At 41.1% G+C, this 17,950-nt stretch overlaps 1 protein-coding gene across 5 annotated transcripts in view; it reads left to right on the top strand.

Moving 5' to 3' along the window:
• znf618 (zinc finger protein 618) overlaps nucleotides 1–5,133 on the top strand; it is a 31,299-nt gene extending 26,166 nt beyond the window's left edge. For all 5 annotated transcript variants that reach the window (XM_058617035.1, XM_058617031.1, XM_058617034.1 and 2 more), the window contains one exon: nucleotides 235–5,133. In XM_058617035.1, the coding sequence (XP_058473018.1) occupies nucleotides 235–777 (543 nt within the window). In that variant the 3' untranslated portion in view covers nucleotides 778–5,133. The remainder of the gene's footprint in view (nucleotides 1–234) is intronic.
• Nucleotides 5,134–17,950: the final 12,817 nt, after the last annotated feature.

The following is a 17,950-nucleotide window of genomic DNA, read 5'->3' as shown; positions in this document are numbered from 1 at the left end:
GAATAATTTTAATTAAAACCACAAGTCTGACTACTACACATTTTATTACCAGTTTTTGGTACATGATGGGCGTTTAGTTGCTCCCAAAAATTACCCACCTCTAGTAAAGGAAAGTGTGACATTAGTTAGCTAGATAGATAGATTTGTCTGTTCCAAATAAAAAAAAGATAAATTTGTCTTTGTCTTGGCTCCACGAGGCATATAGTTGCAGAGTCACTGTCTGTCTGTCCTCAGGTTGAACGGGCTCACCAAGTTGCCATGGTCCTGGATCCACTGCTCAAGCTTCGCTCAGTGCCGGCTTACCAGCACGAAGACATCATCTCTCGTGCCTGTGAAATGGCTGCTGAAAACAGGGATGGAGGTATGACAGGTGGTGGAGGTTCAGGTGGAGAGGATCGGGACGCCGACGGCCCCCCAACTAAAATAAGCCGCGTTGAGTGTGGTGGAAGTAACGGCGGCACCTCAAGGGGGGCGTCCTCGTGTTCTGTGTCTGGTAACGACGAGAGTCAAAACAAGGTTAGACAAGAAATATTTCAGTACCTGGCTGAGCCTCTTCTCCAAGGTACACCTGATCTCTTCCACTACTGGAGCTCAGCAGTGGGTGAGAAGTTCCCCAGGCTCTCTCGTCTGGCTCTGTGGCTCCTCGCTGTGCCTGCAGTGGGCATACATGGCGAGTGCGTGACTGTGTGCGAGCAGAGCCTGGCTATGAAGAGGAGGCAACAGGTAACCACTGAGGAGATGAACAAACTCATTTTCCTTCGCTCTAACATGGGCTAGAAGAAAGCTCCAACCAACCCTCAACAACCGAACCCTCACCTCCAACAAATGACTCAAGACTATTATTTATATACTGTAGGGTTAGAACAACCGTAAACTTCAATGTGTATGGACAATAAATACTTCTCGAAACAGATATTTACAGGAAAACTCACATTGTATAGGTTGCAAACACCCATAAAATAGCTTATTACATATTTTATATGGAGAAAGGACTGTTGTAAAGTACTGTGGAAAAAAATGTAGGGGTGGAACGTTAACTCTCAAAAGGCTGTTGTGTTTGGTTATGCCAGACTCGGTTTGGGATGCACATGGAAGCAGGATGAGTTTCTGTCTTCTCTTGGCCAGTCATTTGAATTCCTCCAGGCTATATTGCTGTTGTTCTCACTGGATGGCAGGATTTTCAGGTATAATCAGCTTTCGCTGCTTGAAACTACTGTCATAGACCTCTGAAAACAAACTCACTTCAAAGAGGTTAGTATTAAATACTGTAGCACGTACAGTAAAGTAATCATTTTCATTGGTGTATGACAAAAGGAAATCAAGTAGTGGATCTTCACTGCCGTTGTTTCTCTGACAGTTTATGATTTACAGATTTTTTTTTTCTACCACTGGAAATGATGCATTTCGACATATCCAGCCATGGGAGTTGTCTGAGCGAAAACTATTTACAGCAAATTTGGGTTGTTACATCAGTGGTCTTGAAATGTAGCTGCAGATCATTTGCATGCACTGCACTGCACTGCATGCATTTTTCACCCAGAAGGAAAACAAAAAAAAAGGAACAGCTGATAAAACATTCATTCTGATATGATGCCTTCCTCCTTGTTTTGTGCTACAGAAAGTAAGAAAATTGTCAAACGAGAGACACATTTAGGCAGCGGTCTAAATACCCTTCTGTTGGGGATTTTTGTTTGGTGCATGGCGCACAGAGGGCAGCATGGTATCAGAACCCGTTTGTGCTCAGCTTTTAAACAGATTTCATGTAGCCTTACTATATTTCCTCTGCTGGATTGCACCAACAATGAATTGTGGAACATACTGAATAAATTAATCTTATTTTATCCTTAAATACTTGATGGTACAACCCAGCTTGCATGTTAGTAAATATAAAAAAACAACATGTAGAGGCCATTTTGTGTGTTTTAATACTTTCCAGGGCTGGTAATTCAGTAAATGCCACATCAGTTAGCTTTGTGAAAAGACACTTGTATGTGTCCTTAAATGTGTCCATTAATACACATTTTCCTATGTTGAAGATGTTCTGCCTGTACGTTGCCGTTAGATAAACAGCAGTAAAGTTATTAGCCTTCAGTTTTAGCTTTTGGACAAGGATTTATTTCTTAATTATATAAATCCTTGTGTGGTTGCCCACTGTATGTGTGTGTGTGTGTGTGTGTTCAAAGCTTAATTAGGAAACTTATTAGTGCTACCTTTTTATTTATTATTCTTTCCGCATTAATCTTTCTAATATAAATTTTGTCTTCCTTATGTGAACCACATATTTTCATTTTTAAAGCAATAAGCTTTATCACGAGGCACCGTTTCTGGCTTTCTCTCGTTTAAAAAAAACAAAAAACGACTGTTGTCACGATGCTCCTGCAGTTTTAATATTAAGAATATATTATTTTCTCTTTGTGAAATCAATGGGATCTTCTCAGGAATGAGTGCACCCACGCAGGCACCGCCACTTTTTTCCTCACTGAACCTAAAAAACTCACACAACTGTGACCTCAACGCCGAGGCATGTACTGAATCGTGACTTTTGTGAAACGTTCCACCCCAAATGCAGTTGGTGCCATTTGCAACAAACAGAACAATTTAAAAAGATGGAACACTTTTAGGACAAAGCAAATTCTCACAGTACATTCATTAAAGTCACCACATGCATACTAATGAAGTCAAGTTATTTATTTTTCTAATGGATTTTACAATACATTTACACGAGCTAATACCTCCTAAAATGACTTGGATGAATGGAAGTTATACTGTAATACTTTTGTTTGTTGCCTCTGGTACTAAATCGGTCAACTACTAGTTTGTCATTTGTGTTTTTTGGGCCTTAAGTCTCTCTTTCATGCGATCGCTTTAACCCCTCAAGTCAGAGCCAATGCCATGCCTTTTCTATTGCTCTTCGATTGCCTTCTGTTCACCATCTTTTTCTGAAGCTTGTAGTTTTGTTTTCACTGCTGTCGACTCCAAAGGACTCACTGACAAAATGGTTGAAACAGTGCCCTCTGGTGGTCTGATGTGAACCTCCTTTTAAAAAAAAAAAAAAAAAAAATCTGAGGTATTTGCGAATAAGTGCTTTATTACTATCTTCCCAAGTTGTAAAAAGTTACAAGTGAATGAGCACATAAGCTTGCTAATGATCTCAGTTCAGTACAACAGGCCACTATTGATTGCAACATGGACACACACCCAAGCACAACTGTTCACTGTATGAAAACAGACTCCCTCATTTTTGCTATATAACCTACCCTTGACTTAAATGTTAAACATTAGCTGCCTAACATATGCTTTAGATTTTTTTTTCCTCACAAGGCCGCTGTAAAACACAAGGTGCGGTCTCTATTTTTTTTTTTGTTTTTTTTTTTGTTTTTCCTGCTTAACAACTCTCACTGTTTTTGGTTGACGACACAAATACTGCTGCACTGTATTTGAAATGAAGAAGTGACTTGTTTAATCCCGTGTCACTATCGTATTATCACAACTTAGCCGTCTACAAACTGCGCCACCGTCACCCTTGTGGACCGTTGTGATTGTTTATGCTTTATTTATCACCCACACTGACTGGAGTCATTTTGTTACATGGCGACTGAATATTTTTAAGAAGTAATCAGTCTCGGTATGATGATGATGATGATGATGATGACGACAATAATAATAATATTTTTGTTCCATCTAAATACAGCCTGTATGGCGTTTCATATGATACAATTTATTCAAAATGCATTTGTCGGCCAGTCTCACATGACAGATGTGCTTTGAATGGACTTTTTTCGTCACATTTTTTATGTTCACTGCTGTTTTCAACCTGATTTATGTCACACATTTGTATTTTTTAGTATGAAAACCAATTACTGTAAATTCAATTTTCAATTCTTTTTTTTTTCTTTTACAGTACCAGTCTAATGTTTTTACCTCAGTACTCAGAAGGTAATGTTGTAACTTTAGGGATTGGAAATTAGTTGTTCATACAAAAAAAAACAATTATAGCTTCGGTCAAAGAAGTAGTCGATAAACTGTACATTGGTCTGCCGTTAGAGCAGTGATCCTCGATTGAACTGATAGAGAGAGATTTTCTTTTTTTCCTTTCCGTTTTTAAATAAGTATTTTAAATAGGATATGCTCTGGGACAAAAATGCCATTGTTGACTTAATGATGTCAACGGAAATTTTACTTAAGAATAACACTTTTTGTTAATTAAATGAGAATTATATCTAAGATATGCATGCTTTTAATAAGAGTACAATATATAAAGTTATCAGCCAGTGTTTCTCATCGGACGGAAGTGAATCATATTGGTGCAGAGTAGACGTTATCTAAAGACATGTCATCGAGAGATTAAGAGGCAAACGTGGACTGAATTTTAGCCTTTTTGAAGGTGAAAGTAGCGACGTTGATCATGGGTTTGGTGTTAATGGGCTGACATCATCCATTTTCAGAGGATGTATATACAAGAAAAACTGCTGTTTTTATGCCACAAGGGGGCGCCTTTATTTCAGAGATAAAGTAGGGAGCACCAATAACATTATACCTCTTTTTTCTACAGTAGCATTTCAAAAGGTTTTGATATAATAGAAAAACTCAACTTAGATACTGTTGTTAGAAATCAGCTGTAAGTTTTATTTTGTTTCAGGATTTTAACTTATTCGGATAATAAACGTTCACTTGTAAAAAGTATGGTATAAGGATGCTAACATGGAGATCTGTTTTACTCTGGATTATAGTCTGTATCATCAATTCAGGTTAAGAAACTAGTGTTGCTTTTATCCTATTTAACAGGCATTTCTTCCTTTTATACTCTGCTAAAATGCAAAAAGAAGAAAAAAGAAAAATGGTGTTTGATTCTATTAATTTTTGTCTTTTTTTATCGCACTTTGGCAGCAGATTCCTGTGTAGATTCAGATCTGAGTTGTCTTATTAGTAAGCCTAATTTATACTTTTGTAGCAACACTATTTTTATATAATGGCAAAGAAACAGTTTAGTGTCTTTTTCTTTTTCTTTTCTTTTTTTTTCGTTTTGTTTTTCTTTGTTTTTCCTGTGTCATATATGGCAGCGCTGTTCAATGTTTCTTGAATACATTACCCACTGTAGTATGTGATGTGTGAATAAACTCCAAATCTGTGTCAGGCTGTTGTGTACATGCATTTTGAGGAATGTGTGTGTGCTGCGAGAAGTTATCTTTTATATCCCTGTTAAATTCTGTATTAAAGGGTTCGGAGCTAAAAAAGCTTCACCTCTGCGTTACCTCTGCGCTGCCTCTGGGATGAAAGTAGTTTCTCTCAAAGTCAAGGGGCGAAGTAAATGTTTAGAAAACCTGCTTTTGTATTTATGAGCCATGAAAACCTCGATAAGATATTTGACCACCTTCTTGTAAAACGAGGCCGGCTGCGTGTTTTTAAGGATGAATGAGGTCTCCCACCTCGAGAGAAATAAAGCAGAGGTTTCCATGCAGTGGCTGAGAGGGAGAGAGCGACAGAGGGCCTCAAACACATGTAGAGGGGAAGAGGCCTTATATAAGGGCAGAGCGATTGAAGACTCACACATGGGGAGTGAATGTACAGAGGCTGCTTGCAAAGGTTCCCCAGGGGCTACGGATAGGGCAAAAGTGCGAGGGGAGGGAGACAGAAAAAGGGAAAGAGCGAGCAAGTGTTCATCACAGCCCCCTGTCGCTCTTCCTCCTCTCGCACCCGGGTCAGCCGGCCCCCAAGGTGCAGCAGTCTGCAGCCGTGCAGAAACACTCGCACTCTTGTCTCCTCCACTGCTCCCAACACTGGGACGGCCTAATGAAGCCTAATTTGCAGCACATGCGTCCAAGTTTGCCGCCCCCCCACACACACACACACACACACTCTCTTCCTCCACTTCTCCCCCTATACACACGTACCCCCGCTGCCCGCTGACGCTTTTCCACCAGCTATTGCTTCAGTGAAACATCACGTTTATTTTCTCTCATGTCACCAAGTTGACCCTTCCGCCCAATGGACGATTGCTTCCGTTTCCTTGTGGGTTTACAGAGCTGTCCCGTGGCAGATGTGGCGCAGGTTTTTACCACGAGCCGACAAAGCACACAAATCATACACGAGATAATTACTATTTCTCTGCATGATATTATTTAGGTCCTGAAATAATGGATTTGGACTGTGATAGATGCAGCGGCAGTTCAGTAGAAAAGGGGGAAACCCCCTCGGTTTGTCAGTATGTGAACACTAGGTGGCAGTCTCTGACAGATGATGGTGTCTCCTGAGCAGTGGATGTTAATCTGATACAACTATGACCTCAGATTTCTGATTTTGCCTTCATTTAGGCTGTTGTGCTTGTTTTAACAGAGTTATAAACTAGTGTTGGGGAGTTTTTGAACTGGGGGGGACTCATGTTTTTGCACAATCCGTCCATCTTCTACCGCTTTATCCTCCACATGAGGGTGCCAATTTCAGCTGACATAGGGCGAGAGGCAGGGTACGTGCATCTAACTCCATGCAGAAAGGCCCTTGTTCTGAACGGCTCGTGCTAATAACCACTACACCAACCGTGCGGCCCAGTGAGATGGAGTTCCCTGAGGAAAATCCCCTGACAGCAGGAAACGTGTAAACACTCCAAAAACTGGACTCAATCTGATGACAATGACTCAGTGAGCAGAAGTGTGACCACACAGGTTACTTGTAAACCCCCCCCCCCCCACATTCATACATTTAATCTGACAGAAAGATCCTCGAACTTCCTTTTGACCTTGGCTGTTACACAACCAAAAGGAAGCATTCAGGGTTTTTTTTGGATTTTTCCAAACCCAAATCAGGTGGTGCCATGTAACCTTTCTCCCACCCCCGGCACCGACAAGGTTATCACCTTCACCCTTTCAGTCAGTCCAACGGATGGACAGCACAGCTGTCCCGACTTGTCTGCCCAGTGATCATTGGAGGGACAGGGAAGGACAGGTGGAAGGAAGTGTTCTCATCCTCTACTCTTTGTCCTGTATTGGGGACTCGGTGGCACCGGTGCTGTAGTTGCTCCCACTCAGCAGGTGTTGACTTTTATCGGGAGTGACGTGAATGTACAGAAGTGCCAGGGCGCATCCTCCCAGCTGCTGTCAGGTGTCGTTCCCGCTAACACTCCACCTCGCCCCTGACCTCACAGGCACCCGGCGCGCCTGTCTGTTCGCCCGCCCGCCTGCCTTGCCTGCCTCTCTCCCACTGCACACCTGCACACATAAACACATTCACACACATCAGACACAGACACCGATTGAAGTCTTTTCCCACAGAAGGCCAAAAATACTACGTTTGTGGCTTTCTCGCGAACCTGTCAGAGTTCCTGGGTTCTGGGCAAAGTAACATAGGAGAGAATATGATGACTACACAATGATGCCTTCACTGACACAAATGATGTGCATCCAGGTGGAGTTTTTCTTTTTTTTTTCCTGCCTTTGACTCCTCATGTGTGCCAGCCCGCAGTCTGTGAGGCTGACGATGAGGAATTTCGCTGCCCATTACAGCAAGCAGAGCAGCATTTGAATATTTCATATCCGAGTCAGAGTTATGAGATGACGCCGAAGTGTGAAAATATAATGTTTGACTCTTGGCCCGCGGGAGGCAAATGTGGTCATTGTGAAAAAGCAGGTCAAGGTTAAATTTGCTCTGTGGATATAAATAGCCCCCTCGGTGCCGTCCCCCTGATCTCACCGTTATTATTTATTTATTGCTGCCATGATCTGGGGAGCACGTCCATCCTCGGCCATGCGACTCCACACAGCTAATGACAATGACATGAGAAGGACAAATATCTTTTTATCTGCATTTCAGAGCCTTTTAATTAAGGCTACGTACGAGGTTAAGCGTAACAGGCCTATTTGTGTGACTTGTCCGTTTGTGTTCTGGCTTGCTTTCGCTATTCCGTTTCCAGGGTATAAAAATGACTCGTGTTCCCGACATGACTCTGCCTTTTTTCTTTTTTCTTTTTTTTTTCTTTTACATAATTTCTCAATTGTATAAGACATTTTCATCGAGAGAACCCAAGCCTTGACAAGTAACATTGCACATACCAGTAAAATTGTGTTATTTGGCTCGGAAATGATTCAAAATGTCAGAAGTTGAAAATAATCAACTCCTCTTTCTTGGCTCATTATACGATTGGTTCCTTCTGTTGCCATTTTTTTTATTTTTTTATTTTTCTTCCTCTCCTCTGTTTTGTCTCCATTGTGTCTGCACAGTCTTAGTGGTCCATTCGAGATTTTCATAATTTGAATGTGTCTCTAGTTTTGGGTTTTTGTTCTTCTGTGGGTTCCTCGGGCCGGAGATTGAGGCTGACGGGATCTCAGTTGACAACTTTGAGGTGAATTCCAGGTGTCTGATTGAAGTGGTCTGAAGGTAACACACACCACTGATTGGATGTTAAAGTGTCATCCCTTGATTATATTGTTCAGGCTGATTTTTAGAGCATCCACCTTGTATGAAATCTGTTTTATTGCTGCATGTCGTTGCCGTGTTGTGAGAATATCACCCCTTCGTTGCAAAAGAATTATCTATCTATGCCACCGAGCGGCGCAGGCCAGCTTGCACTTTATGCTTGGCTCGTGGCCAATTATGTCATGTGTGGCGTCGCTTTGAAGCCGAGGTAAAGAAAGTATACTTTTAATGATTTAGCATCGACTGCCTTTCTCTCCTGTATTCCATTATCTCATTTCCATGATTTGTAACTACTCGGAGGCAGGAATTATTCCTCCGGGAAAATACACACTGGGCAATTTTAATTTGAGAGGATACTGAAAAAATGACCCATTTGTTAAAGCCTGTTTTGATAATCAAAGCTAATGGATCATTTCAATTTTCGCAAAACACTGCAATTGTTAAGAAGCGAACGAGGAGCAGCTGCTTGTGTCTTGTAATTTGGATATATGAAATGAGAGGATTTATAATTCAATGACAGTTTGCTTCTTTTTGTGATTGCAAAGCGGAATTGTTTTCTTTTTTGTAGGCAAATGCAGTGATTTAAGTTGAATCGAATCCTCCACTAATGTGAACCATTTTAGTTTGAAATGACTGCCGCCACTGAGGAGGAGCGCAGATTTTAATGTGCCACAAAATGACCAAAAACAGCATTACAGGTGCATGATTATGACGCATATCACCCACCAATGTCCCCGTCCTTGACAATGTCACACTAAACTGAGGAAAAAAAAAAAAAAAACAATCCTCTGGGATCTGTTCACTGAGCCTGACATTTTCAAAATTCTCTTTTTCTTACCCCTAATTCATCCTGCCACTCGCTCTCCTTTGCTTTGATGGGAGCTGGTTTCCCATTGGTGGACGCGCAAAGGCGAGTTGATTGATCAGGCTGGGGGGTATTGATCAAACTGATCCTCTGCCGTGACCCCTGACCTTCTGATTGACAGCAGCCCCAATAATGAGGCCTCAGAACAGAGAGGAGAGTGTGGTATGGGGGGGGGGCGGGGGGACTTGTTTTGGGAAGGACATCTGTGGGGGGAAAAAACCCAAGGGGATGGGTAACACGCACGCACACACACACACACACACACACACCACATACCATACAAGGCCCCAGCTCAATCAACTTGGTGCCATTGTTACATCGCATTGCCCTCGATAACCCCAATTTGCATAATCGGCTTTTGCATTGTTTGGCCTAGACACATTAAGGTACCACATTGTATTGTTGACTGCAAATCAGCACGTGCCCATTGTTTGCTCATCTCACTGTAGTGTTATGTATTGTTTACTAATGCTGCAGCATGTGTTTTTCTGCTTACTGACTTTAGCTTTGCACTAAACGCATTACTTTTTCTTTTTTTTTCTCCTCTTCACTTTCCCCCCCATCGGCCCAGACTGTGTGAACGCAAATTGTCCATAAACAGCGCAACGTTGCTTATGTACTCCATAGAGCACTTTGGCCAGCTGTGACACCAAAAGAGCATGAGGTATTTGTTTTTTAAGTCCACAGCTCTTTTTCCACTTTTTTTCCCCCTTTCCTCCTCTCTTGTTGTTGACTGTGCACCATTTCTGACATTTTGCCGTGATACTGAGCTGAAGGCACTTTTCACTGTGGTACATTTGCACTGACTGGCCTCTTTATTAGGTACACGGGACACCTAATGAAATGGCAGAGGTGGCAGCCAGTGTGGTCTTCTGCTGTAGCAGCGCAACTGCTCTGACCTTGTTCATCAACATCTCTTTTTCAGGTCATTCTATGTGAATACTGGAGATGGTTGTGCATGAAAATCCCATTAGAAAAAAAAAACTCAGCCTAACACGTCACGTTCAAAGTCCCTTAAATCATCTTTTGTCCCCATTCTGATGCTAGATCTGAACTTCAGCAGGTTATTTTGACCATTTCTACATGCGCTGAAAGGCATTAATCAACTGTACCTAATAAAGTGGCCACTGAGTGTATCTGGAACGATGGTCGTTGCGTGTTAATAACAAGGAACCCTGTACAATCCATTCAGATAAACACTGGCTCTCTCACACAGACACCCATACATGCCGAACAGAGTCATTACACTGCAGCCAATTTATGATTCTAAAGCTTTTGGAAGGTTATTTTTTCTTTTATTGTTCCAAATTATGTAAATATTGTCCTGCCAATGAAACACGCAATCTCAAAGATATTGAGTAATGAGGCTGGGTTGTATTAATAAAGGGGAAACTGTAGTAGGTGTGAGGCTTTGAGCTGTGCTTACAAAGGTTTCTTGCGAAAATGTTGACTTTGTTAACAGGCACTTGAGTCAAACTCGCCTGACCTGCGAAAGCCATTTGTTTCACTTTAGTTAGCATCTACAGTTCAGGAGCACATTGTTCTTTTTAAAGTAGATCTCTTTTTTTTGGTTGTTGTTTTTCACCACTTTCCAAAGACCTCCTGACCCCTGACGCAAAGCACAATTTAAGACGAGCTCTACCTTAGCATTACCTCAGCTTGGAAAACAGTTGAGCTGCAGTGTATAGTTATTATACGTCATTTGACTAAATCTTGAGGTTGTTACTGTGCTGCTCTGTCAAAGTCAATTCATCCTTTTATTTGCCTGTAGGCAGTGTGCAAGTGCAAAGTCATTTCATTAACAAGTACATCTTCAATTTGTATTTCAATGAAATAACCGGACATTTTTTGCATGTTTTAGGTTGCTTCTTATTTTCAGTTGATGTTTTGAACTTTAACACAGCCTGAGTAAAGAATGACATTCGGGGCCAATGCCGTTCACTTGAAGAATGTTCAATAAAACCCATTAACCCGCTCGGCTTCTCGCTCCGTCTTCCTCTCCACCATTTCCTGAAGGAAACTATTTGTCCCCTTTAGTTGCTAAACACTTCACTAAGCTCACAAGCTATAGTCGTTAACTTTATCCGTCCATCGTTTGGTGTCAGTTTGATGGCAGCGGTGAGAGTGAAGCGACGCAGTAAAGTTGCGAGCCATAAAAGCAAAAACGGGTTAGGAAAAAAAAAAAACACGCGATGAAGCTGCTCTAAAACGCTGTGTGACCACTCTCTGCTGAGGATTTATCACTTGTCAAGGAGCGCTTTTCCACGATACATTTGAATGATTTTTTCAAGTTTCAAAAGTGCAGGTGCTGAAAAGTCAAAAAGTGATTTTTTTGGCTCAATGTGTGAATATAATACTGATAATTCAGTAGTTGCAATGAATTTGGCCTTTGCACTCTTTTCCTCCAATCTTTCTTTGCCCTAAAGCAAACCCTTGGTCGCCATAAATGGTTTTGTTTAATACCACCAAGCCATTTTTTTTCCACATGGCCATATCCCTTCCCGTTCACCTTACCAAACACATTTCCATTCTTCCTTGCCCAGATGGATCAAACTGCCCCAAGCAATAATTTCCAAAAATCTTCCAATGATTCCTTTCCTTATTCCTTTCTTGGAAAGCATTCAGTTTCAGCCATCGTTTGGTGAACTCGAGGCCTGTGCCAAATTGTTGTCTGCCCTGGGGGCTTGATGCCACAACCTGGTTAATACCACTGCAGAAACCACTCTACTTTGTGTTTTTATGGACAAGCGTCACTGCAACTGTATTTCAAGTAGGCCGGCTAATGAGCTTTTTAACCATCTCCATATGGACGTGCTCTAACGTCTAGACGGTGCTGCTGTAGCGGTGGCAAGCAGCAGTGTGCTGACTGTGCCGTACTCTGCACCTCTGCACATATAATCCTTCCCCACAAGCAGTCGAGTTAAACGAAGGACAAGCCTTTGGTTGCTGTTGGAGACTCATAATGGGTGATTGTTTACCGCACAGCGAACAATTGCAGCTCCGAATCCAGGACGCGCCGATGATGAGGAACACACTGTTCGTGCACATTTACATATGGAGACGACGTGTGATAATCAGCACGGTGTTTTCTGAAGTGCTGCATTTGCATTCTGACTGCTGTGTATATATACATATATATATATATATATATATATATATTCATATTTATTTTATTTTTTTTACTTTGCCATTGCACCTCCACTGGCGGAGTGGCAATAAACCTGTGTACATCTCACTCAGTGAATTATCTTGCCTTGTCTCATGATATGTCTTGAAAGTGCAGACCCAGGAGAAATACAGCATTTGGTTTATGTGCAGATTAATGCTCGAAAATAAGTTTGATAAAAGCGTCGCCTTTCTGAGTTGTGGCTGTCTGGAGTCGATGCAAATGGAAAGTCCAAGTAAGCTTTTAAAAAAACACTAATTTGTCCCTTTTTGTTACTTTTGTTGTTATTTATTTTACTTTTTTTTTAAAGGGAAACTACCGCTCTCAGTTTTCACAAGGTGATATAACTCAGGTGTTGATAACATTAAGTAGTAGAAGAAAAATCCAACAATCACCTTTGATTGCTCTGCTATTTAGTGGCAATTTCTTTATTTACTTCATAAAAGCACAGAGGTCTGACCTACCCTTCTTGACTATTTATTTCTGTCTGGAAAGCATACATACGATGACACTCTCGTGTCACCATGGTCAGCCTACGTGGGCTGTTATAAAACCGAATCAGACGCCATTTGACGAGGCAGACGTGCATATATCACTTCCTCTTTCTTAACCCCAAAACTGTTTTCCCCAAAAGCGGCGAGGTTGTAATTTGCACATTTACGCTACACATTTAGTCAGAGAGGAAATATATAAGCGTATCCTTCCTCTTACGTTCTGTTACTCATTTATGACTAATAAATGATGTAGTGCCTGGAAACCAGAAGATAAAGAGACAGAGTGAAGAGTTGGTGAGGTAGGATCGGAATACACAAATTGTACGTGAGCTGTATTTATGCATAACATAGTGACACACTCAGGAGAGATGAATTAATTACAAAGTGCATAGCCTTTTTAATATAATCAAATATCTTTTACATTCAACACATTGTCAAGTGAGTCCACACAATCTCCACGTGACTCAGTGTTTTTAGTCAGTATGTTTGCATGTGCAGTTTAATCGAGCCAAGACCATAGTCAGACTAAGACGGGCAATCGGACAACCGAGTGTAATCTAGAAAATGTGTTCGCCGTGTGAGTCTGACTCCGCCTCTGTAGGTGGCGCTGTATCGCTCTCGTGCATGTTAATTGTGATACAAATGAGATGGAGCATGGCTCTTGTGGTTGATGTGTTGTCCGATGAAAGACGCCGTCACCGCATGATTTCCGGCAAAAGTACAGAAGTTTATGCGACGTCTCTTTCTTCTTCCGCGTCAAAGACCGGGGAGGACAGAACGCCAAGTCTGACTCCAGTCTGACTAAGCATATACATGCAGGAGTAATCGGACTATGAATCGCATCATCCAAGTTTGTTAGTCCGACTAAGACTAGCTCGATTTCGGTCGGACTAACGGGTTTACTTGACATTTAGTCCGACTATAATCGGAGTAAATATGCAGGTAAACACACGTGTTTAGATCAGAAACATTCTCCCTCTGCACACAAGTGATTTGCATTGTCAAGACACACAGAGGCAACAGCAACATTGTGCTAGTAAAGCAAAAACGGGTGAATTGTGAATTGTATTCCTAAAAAAACTGGTTGTACAGCAGTTTAACAACATTATTTTGTCTTGTCCCTGTCAGGTCTGATAGTATTGCTTGACAGAGCCCATTTTCAAATGCAGCATACAAATAATGTTACATCACTGTCACAAGAAAAGTCACCAAAAGCTACACACTGCAGCTTTAATCGTACATTCATATGCAATACAATTTTTGTCTTTCTTAGCAAAACGTGTCATTCTTTTAAAAAAACAAAAATGTTATGCATCTCCGATCCTGTTTTGTCAGACCCTAACACAATGACGTTTTTTTTTTTTCTATTTATAGTGTCCATATATAGTATGCCACTGCCCTTACATGCTAAGCGCATATAACTGACAGCTGTCACAAGCATTAGAACAGATTAAACCTGATTTAAGGGAATGTATACATTGTCTGTAATCTGTGATATTCTCTTTTAAAAGTAACAAACAACACCTCATTCTTTGCTACTCCAGCCCCACGGCCCCAGCAATCGCCTGGCACGCCACGTTTTCATGGAATGACTGAAAAATTCAACCTAGCATGAGTTTGTAGGTAGCACAGGATTATACTCTTAAGGGCTTTAATGGGCATTCTGTAACGGCATTATATTTAGAAAGGGGCTACTGCCTTACAAGGTTCGGCCTACTATCATGGAATCCTATTGTCGCTGCAGCTTTGCACAACCACTTTCATTTCCCTGTCATCTCTGTGGGCCATTCAGAAATTCTCTTTGATTTGCTGTAAATATAATCTTGGTTTCGCTCGAATGTATTAACATCAGTGGCTCTTGTGTGTGTAAATCAGTTTTTCTCTCCAGATAAAAAGAGAAGAAGAAAGAGGAGTGAAACGCATTTAGGTTTCACTTAAGAACAGCCACAGTCACAGATTAATCTGGGTGCATTAATGGATTATCTGACAATGTTTTTTTTTTTTTTTCTTCCCCCTATTGGACTTGCACATGGATGACGCAGTGGGATTATTGTACAACACTGGGATTTTTCTCTTTTTCTCCAAACACAGTGCAGCCACAGCTTTAGTTTGATCTTTTTGTGATATATCATAAAACCTAAAACACCCTGAAACATATTTTACTCCATTGCTTTCATTGAATATTAACTTTTAGCTTTATTATACCCGTCTCACAGGCAGTATAATCTCTCTAGAGCCAAAATGAGTGACAACAGTGGGGATGCCAGTATGAATGTGGATAATCCAAACAGTTTCATTTGTTGTTACAACTCTTAAACTGCAGTTTAGCACAACAGGTGTGATTACTTTACTTCCGGGGGACCCTGTTCCTCACTATCTATTTGAATTTCTTGGTATTTGGGTATGAATTTGGACATTCTGTTGAAATTCTATAATTCAATGGATTTAATTTTACATCTAAGGATAGATGTATGGCATCAAACACAAAATTCTACTCAAACGTCACATGTGATTCTTGGATTATGGTAACTATCTCATCATTTTTGAATGCACAACTTGCTTTTTCTATGCTTTAGACTGATTTTTACACTTTGAAGAACAGTTCAGGAACTCTGTGACATGGACCATGACGGATGGTTTGGGTTTAAGATGGGATGTTGACTCTGTGGACCATTTAATCCAGGAATACCTGGGAATCAGCCTGTTTTGAAAGGAAGAGATATTGTGATGCTCAACCACTGCCGACTGACAGATCCAGGGAAGCACACTAAACTTTTGTTGATCGGTCCATGGCCTGAAGGGCTGGACGGTGGACGCCAAGCCTATACTAAAACAATTGAAGTCAATGTTCTTGCATAATACAAGAGGAACAGCACATTACCTGATGTGAGTGTCTTTCACATTTTTATTCCCCCCCCCCTTTCTAGTCTGTACATGGTGTACCAATCTGGAAGGATGCTAACTGCAAGACGTTATGTCATCAATTCTATCTTCAGCACTCATGATGCTTTACTGAGATAGAGTCACAGTCTGATCTTAGGTGAAGAATGTAATTACAGGACTGGAGAAGTCTTTCACCTCCTGTCATGATCCTTTGACACCATGGTGGGGTTGTGTTTCCATTTTCCTTCAGCGTCAACGTCTGATGCCTCACCAAATTACATTAAAAGTCTGCAAGCCAGTGGCGTTTTGAGGGATACATTAATGGATCAAACCAAAGGCATTGGTTTGGACCGGGCCGCGTCTCCTCTGAGAAGATTTCAACCCGCGGTTCATGTGAAACTTGTGCTCGCAGGGCGACTTTCAAGGTCAAACACCTTTTCAATATGTCATTTCCCACTACGCCTAACACAAAAGGAAGTATGTGGCCTAAAGTGGCAACACCATACAAAGAAGAAAGCAAATATTTAATGTTTGTTCTCTCTGCCCTTTATTGTAGGTGGAAAGTTTTGGGCTGTCTAAACACACATTTACGACAAACGACCGCGGGAGAACGGAGCGCAAAAAAACACTGGCATTCCAGCCGACTGTGTCTACGAGAAAGAAGGAGGGGAAAAAAAAAAAAAAAGCCATTACTGCTACAGTCACTCTCTTTTCTGTGTCAAAATGTTCTCAGAGCAACAGTAACATTAACCAAAGGATTGTTTTACTTTCACTCCACAGCTGTGACGAAGGCTTTGTCACCGGTCTGAAAGGATTACGAACCCTGGTTGAGAGTGTGGTTTTGAAATTCAGATCCATCTAAGGTGACATGTCGGTCAACACGAGGGTGTGTGAATCAACCTGAAGCCCACAAATCTCTTACATTTTTCTTTTATTTCACACCGAAAAAAGGCGAATGAGTTTCCTTTAAACTAAAGGAATGAGGTGGTCTCCATGAGACTTACTTACTTTAGTTTGAATAGACTTTTATTTGGGTACAAGTTTGTCAACCCTTCTTTTTTCAGTAAAAGTACATGATGCTAAAGGTCCCTTAAAGACATCCACGCAAGATTAAATAAAGTTATATTTGGCCAGATGTTATGCACCGGTACAGAAGTGCACTTTATTGTCATATTGTGGTTAAAAAAAAAAGAGAGAAAAGACTCAAACTGTGCTTTTTAAAGTGAAAGGAGAGACAGGACATATAATTTATCAAATTAAGTAAAGAAGGGGCAGTAACTGCTGCGGCTTTGTCACCGTGCCATATGTTTTGATCTACTATAACGCACTTTATTTTGAGAAGACTTTAATGAGAAACATGATGTTGACAGGAACAGTTGGGTCTACCTTACAATACGTCATACTTTGCCAAACTTTTTTTTTTTCCCCAAAAGGGAAGACTTTCCAAAAGGAAAAAAAAAAGAAAAAAGAAAAAGAGAAAGACATGAGTAGCTCAATAGTTTATTTTTCACATTACATAAAACACATGTTGTTTTTCTGCGTGTGAATGTTAATATTTGCTGATTGAAAAGCGTCGACGTCTAAATCGAATGTGGCACAGTGTCTCGTGTCATCATTGTGCATTTTTTTTTTGGTAAACATCCACAGAGCAGCTCCGTCTTCCACTAATTCCTGCTTTGCATCTGGACGAAAGTGAGCGCCAGTATCCATGACTGCAAATGAAATCAAGTGTGGAGCGGAGCTTCTCTTTCAGCTGAAGGTATCACACTCTGGGAGATGATTCCTTTCTCTCTCTCTCTCTCTGTTTTTTTTATCTGCTCAGACGTCTTCTCTCTCGCTTGTGGTCCTCCTTCCTGCATGTGCTCGCTGGTGGAAGTGTTGGATTGTTTCAATTGTAACCGCTAGAGGGATACACATATACGCCCTCCAAACTCCGTAAACACCATCCCATCACTGTGCGCCACACAGAGAATTACCGTCAGTGAGAGTTGCCTACCTGTGTGACTTCCCACTTTGAAAAAAACAGAAAGAAAAGCGAGAGAAAAAAAAAAAAAAAACACAGCCCCGGAACATTTGAAACATGAGTTGTTCTTAAAAAAATACTTAGAGAGCAACTGCCTCTATAGCGGACGACGT

This window comes from Solea solea, chromosome 19 (genome assembly GCF_958295425.1).
Source record: "Solea solea chromosome 19, fSolSol10.1, whole genome shotgun sequence".
Lineage (NCBI taxonomy): Eukaryota > Metazoa > Chordata > Actinopteri > Pleuronectiformes > Soleidae > Solea > Solea solea.
The sequence above is the reverse complement of the archived record's forward strand: the minus strand, read 5'-3'. Positions and strand labels throughout refer to the sequence as shown.